The 4,590-nt window shown below is 42.8% G+C and overlaps 1 protein-coding gene across 1 annotated transcript; it reads left to right on the top strand.

Moving 5' to 3' along the window:
* Nucleotides 1-1,548: 1,548 nt before the first annotated feature.
* On the top strand, nucleotides 1,549-3,699 carry LOC147429228 (uncharacterized). Its single transcript, XM_086495203.1, has 3 exons — nucleotides 1,549-1,773; nucleotides 2,377-2,535; nucleotides 2,635-3,699. The coding sequence occupies exons 1-3, from the start codon at nucleotides 1,549-1,551 to the stop codon at nucleotides 3,697-3,699; spliced, it is 1,449 nt and encodes a 482-aa protein (XP_086351329.1).
* The last annotated feature ends 891 nt before the right edge of the window (nucleotides 3,700-4,590 follow it).

The following is a 4,590-nucleotide window of genomic DNA, read 5'->3' as shown; positions in this document are numbered from 1 at the left end:
CCCTATTTAGTTATTGCAGGGGCACTATATAAGAAAGGCATTGATCAAGTGATAAGAAGATGTGTGCCAAAATTTGAGCAAAGTGCAGTCTTGCAGGAAGCACATTCAGGCACAGCAGGAGGGCATTTCTCTGGAGATATTACAGGGAAGAAGATTTTGCAGGCTGGATTATGGTGGCCCACAGTTTTAAAGGATGCACATGATTATGCCAAAAGATGTGTAATTTGTCAGAAAACAGGTCAACCTGATTCAAACAGGGATAGAATGGGGGATCATCCTATTTTGCCTTTGGAACCTTTTCAAAAGTGGGGTTTGGACTTTGTAGGACCTGTCAAACCAACTTCCAAGAGGGGATGCAGATACATTTTAGTGGCTACAGATTATTGCACTAAGTGGGTAGAAGCAGTAGCATTGAAGGATAATAAAGCTTCAAGTGTGGCCAGATTTCTTTATCATAACATTATGACCAGGTTTGGGTGTCCAGTGGAGCTGGTAAGTGACAGAGGAACTCATTTTCTGAATGAAGTAATTTCAGAGCTAACAAGGACACATACGATTATGCACAAGAAGTCTACAGCATATCATCCACAGGCTAATGGTCAGGCTGAGAGCTCCAACAAAACACTGGTAAGGATTTTGAAAAAGATTGTGACAGAGAATCAGAAGGATTGGGATGATAAGTTGGATTCTGCCTTATGGTCCTTTAGAACAGCTTTCAAAGTCACTACTGGTATGACACCATTCAAGCTGGTGTATGGGCTGGAAGCTGTGGTGCCTATGGAGTTTGTGGTACCAAGTTTAAGAGTCTCAGCAGAGAAGCAGTCTCCAAAGTTGTCAGTACTACACAGGAACAAGTATCTGATGCAGCTGGAGGAGGATAGGTTGGTAAGATCTTACATTACTGAAGTCATACAAAGAAGAAGACAAGCATGGGTGACCAAGAATGTGAAGTTCAAGATCTTTCAGGTTGGAGATTGGGTAATGTTGTACAACTCTAAGCTGGGACCACATCCTGGTAAATTGTCATTGAGATATCAGGGACCATATCAGATTGTACAGGATAAAGAACAAGGGACATTCATCATAGCTAATGTGTTTGGTACAAGAGTGGAAAAGGCAGTTAATGGTTTCAGGCTGAAGAAATTTCAAGGAAAGCCACCTCATTTGGACTGGCCAAGTGTAGCTTGCATAACTGTAATACCCCTACAGCCAGGAGATTCAGAATCAGCAAAAGGAAAAGAAAAAATGCTGGTTTGCATGGATTTGAGGAGGTCTTTTCATAGTATCTCATATAATTCACAGGTTGGAGGAAGTAGGCAGTTCCAAAGGGCACATTCGATTCAGCATTGCAGATGTTGGAAGAGTACCTGTGTCGGAACTGACCAAGTCGGAATTTTTAATAAGAAATTATTAGGCCCGATTAATAACTTCGGGGAGTGTGCTGAAAAGAAGTTTCGTAGCACTTCAAGGATACCGGGTGGAGATATGTGTGCATGGTGCAGCGAGTATAATCATACATGCAACAAAAGTTCAGTACGTCCAGTTCACATGCAGCAGAGCAGAGGATTCGGGTTTTCGCTTGAAGAAGCTTTATTCAGTCCTGCCATGCCGAAAGCAAAGCAATTGATGGCCATGCAACCACAGCCTGATGAGGAGCAGACCGAAGGTTCGGGGCGACGGTTGAGAAGCAAATCTTTGCCTATGCGGCTTGACGTTAGCAGTGCAGACGAAAACAGTGACTCTGCAGAAGAGGAAACGCCAACGCCGACTCCTGTGTCAGAGGGTAAGGTGATGCAAGCATTAATGGACCCTTTTATGGACTTCAAAGTTGACATAGATTGTCAGGCAGAGCGCAACGCCATATGGTTGCAGCAGGTAGGATTGTATGAGTTTGCGATTCTGCCTTGGGAAGAATGTAGAAACAATGTATATGCAAAGTCTCAGTTGGAAATACTTAGGAAGACTAAGGGGAGAGTGTCACCGCATGTGGTACTCAATGTGGAGTTGGTGTCTGAGGTGTTCAAGCTGCCTTTGCATCCTAATACACCTATTCCAAAGTGTTCAGAGGAAGCACTGAAAAAGGAGTTTGGTCCAAGAGAAGGAGGCAGGCAGTATTACATGTTAAAGAATGTGGCATATGCTAGGAGAGAGCAGCTTAAGTGGTACTTGGAGAGGCTATGCTTTATTGTGAAGTTTGATTATATGTCAAAAGAAAACTTTGCACCATTAAGCTATGCAGAGCAGGGAGGAGAAGTGAGCTGGGCTCACTGGGTGTATGAAAAGTTGGCAGCAGAGATTCATTCTTCAGACAAGAGGAAGACACAGGCAAATAGTAGGTTATGTGGTTACTTGTCAGCATTGTTTTTTTTTGCACAGAGAGTACAGAATGGTGAAGCAAGGTGGCCTGTGAAAGCAGAAAAACTGGTGCAGGAGAAGCAGCAGCCAGTTCAAATTGAGCATCCCATCATGGTGCATTCTGAAAAGACAGGATTTGTGAAGTTTAATGCTAAGCATATGGAGGCTTATGAGGATTTGGTGAAAGCCAAATATACTCCAGGAGAGGCCTTTGAAGAAATCACAGCAAAAATGCAGTTTGCAGAATTTGGCACCATGGATGTTGATTCACCAATGCAGGTAAAAGCAGAGGAAACACCAATAAAGCTTGGTAAGGCTTTCACATTATCTAACAAGAGGAAGAAGTCTGAACCAGTCAGCAGAGTGTTTTCTAGATTAGATTTCAGTGCTGAGGAAGTCTCTGGAGTATCAGTAGACACTGGGAAATTGGACAGTGATAAAGTAGTTCAGATGCTGCAGCAGGTGCAAGAATTTGTGAGGCAGCAGAATAATATGCTGAAGGTTCAGAGTATGCAAGCTGAAAGGAATGCAGAAAAATTGATGGAGTTTAAAGGACAGGTGTCACAGGTGAAAGAGTTTGAAGAGCAGATAGCTATGATGAAAGTAAAGTATGAGCAAGATATGGAGGAAACAGTGGGGAAACAGAAGATGGAGTTAGCAAAAGTGAAGAGATCATTGGGGGAGTTTAAGCAATGGACTGAGAAAGTGGAGGCAGCGGTTGCTTTGGAATTGGAAGACATGGCAAAGAGGAATGCAAAGTTACAGGTCACTGTGGAGATGCAGAGGTTGAGATTGGAACCTTTGCAGATACTAGAGCAACAGATGTTGGCACAGGAGGAAATTAGCTTGAGTGCACTATTAATGAAAGAAGGAGAAGTGTCTATTCTCAAGCAGCAGTTAGATTTGGTTGCACAGGAGATGTGGCAAAAGACCAAGGAAAGAATGAGATTTGTCATTAAGTATCCATATGAGGTGCTAAAGGCAGGGTTAGTGCATGAGGTAGAAGCACAATTGTTGAAGGAAGTGGAGGAATTGCAAAAGGAGAGAGACTGTTTGAAGCAGCAGGTTCAGCAGATGGAAGAGAATAAGAGACAGCAACTTGCAGAGGCAGAAAAGAAAGAGGAGAATTTTACTAATAGTTTTTTGATGCAGGATGTAGCTGAGGAGAAAGTGGCAGAAGAGCAGATTGATACTGTGATTGCAGATAGAGCACAAGAGGTGGAAATGGGAAAAGCTGATGCAGCAGAGTCAGATGCAGTAAAGGAAGCAGAGCTGGTGGATCATAAAGTGAATGCAGAGGACCAGAGTAAGGAAGAAGCTGTGCAGCAGAGGGTGGATTCCTGATCAAGGGATATGTGAATCCGGGTCAGATTTCTGTGAAATCTACCACTGGGGCGTGCCATGTGTTGAGAGGCACATGTTAGAAACTGACTCTGAATAGCTAAGTCGGATTTTGACTTATCGGATATTTACTGAGCTGTATTTTGCTAAGTCGGATGTAACTGTCTTTCAGTTGCAGTCTGCTGAATGTCTTGTGACTGGGTAGTTAAGTCGGATTTATCTATATAAGTGGGGAATGTATCTGCGCAAGAGGTATCTGTTCTCTGATATGAATGTGATGATGATGGTGCAGTGCAGTAACTATTCAGTGTATTGTCTCTGCTTACTCTGATATTTTTGAGTAGTCATGTTTACTGTGTCTGAATTGTTGTTAATGAAGTATGGTGGAGTAGATGGTTATTCTTGCTGTGTATGATGTTCATGTGTTGACCTAACCCACAACAGACTTCAAAGTCATGATTGAGAAGGAGACAGATATGCAAATCAAGACATTGAGGTCAGATGGAGGGGGAGAGTACTTCTCCAATGATTTTTTAGATTTTCTGCGAATGCATGGTATACGCAGGCAGTTTACATGCAGATATACTCCACAACAGAATGGGGTCGCAGAAAGGAAAAACAGGCACATTGCAGAGGTTGCACATGCATTGATGAATGAGAAGAACATGCCTCATCATTTCTGGGCTGAAGCCGTAAATACACTTGTGTACATTATGAACAGGACACCTACAGCTGCGGTGCATGATGTAACACCTGAGGAAAAGTTTACAGGTACAAAGCCTGATTTGGCACACTTGAAAGTGTTTGGCTGCATAGCTTACATGCATGTACCAGATGAGTTGTGTAGGAAATTGGATCCTAAAGCAGAAAAATGTATTCTTGTGGGATATTCCC

The sequence above is a fragment of the Adiantum capillus-veneris genome, chromosome 22 (assembly GCF_014529385.1).
Source record: "Adiantum capillus-veneris isolate H3 chromosome 22, ASM1452938v2, whole genome shotgun sequence".
Classification (NCBI taxonomy): domain Eukaryota; kingdom Viridiplantae; phylum Streptophyta; class Polypodiopsida; order Polypodiales; family Pteridaceae; genus Adiantum; species Adiantum capillus-veneris.
Note: the sequence above shows the minus strand (reverse complement) of the source record. Positions and strands in the feature narration are given on the sequence as shown.

Excerpts from the sequence above, each read along its gene's own strand:
- LOC147429228 (XM_086495203.1), top strand. The coding sequence starts at position 1,549 with ATGCAGCAGAGCAGAGGATTCGGGTTTTCGCTTGAAGAAGCTTTATTC. Across the intron at positions 1,774-2,376 it reads AAACGCCAACGCCGACTCCT|AGAGTACAGAATGGTGAAGC; the intron begins GTGTCAGAGGGT and ends TTTTTTGCACAG. Across the intron at positions 2,536-2,634 it reads TGGAGGCTTATGAGGATTTG|GTAAAAGCAGAGGAAACACC; the intron begins GTGAAAGCCAAA and ends TCACCAATGCAG.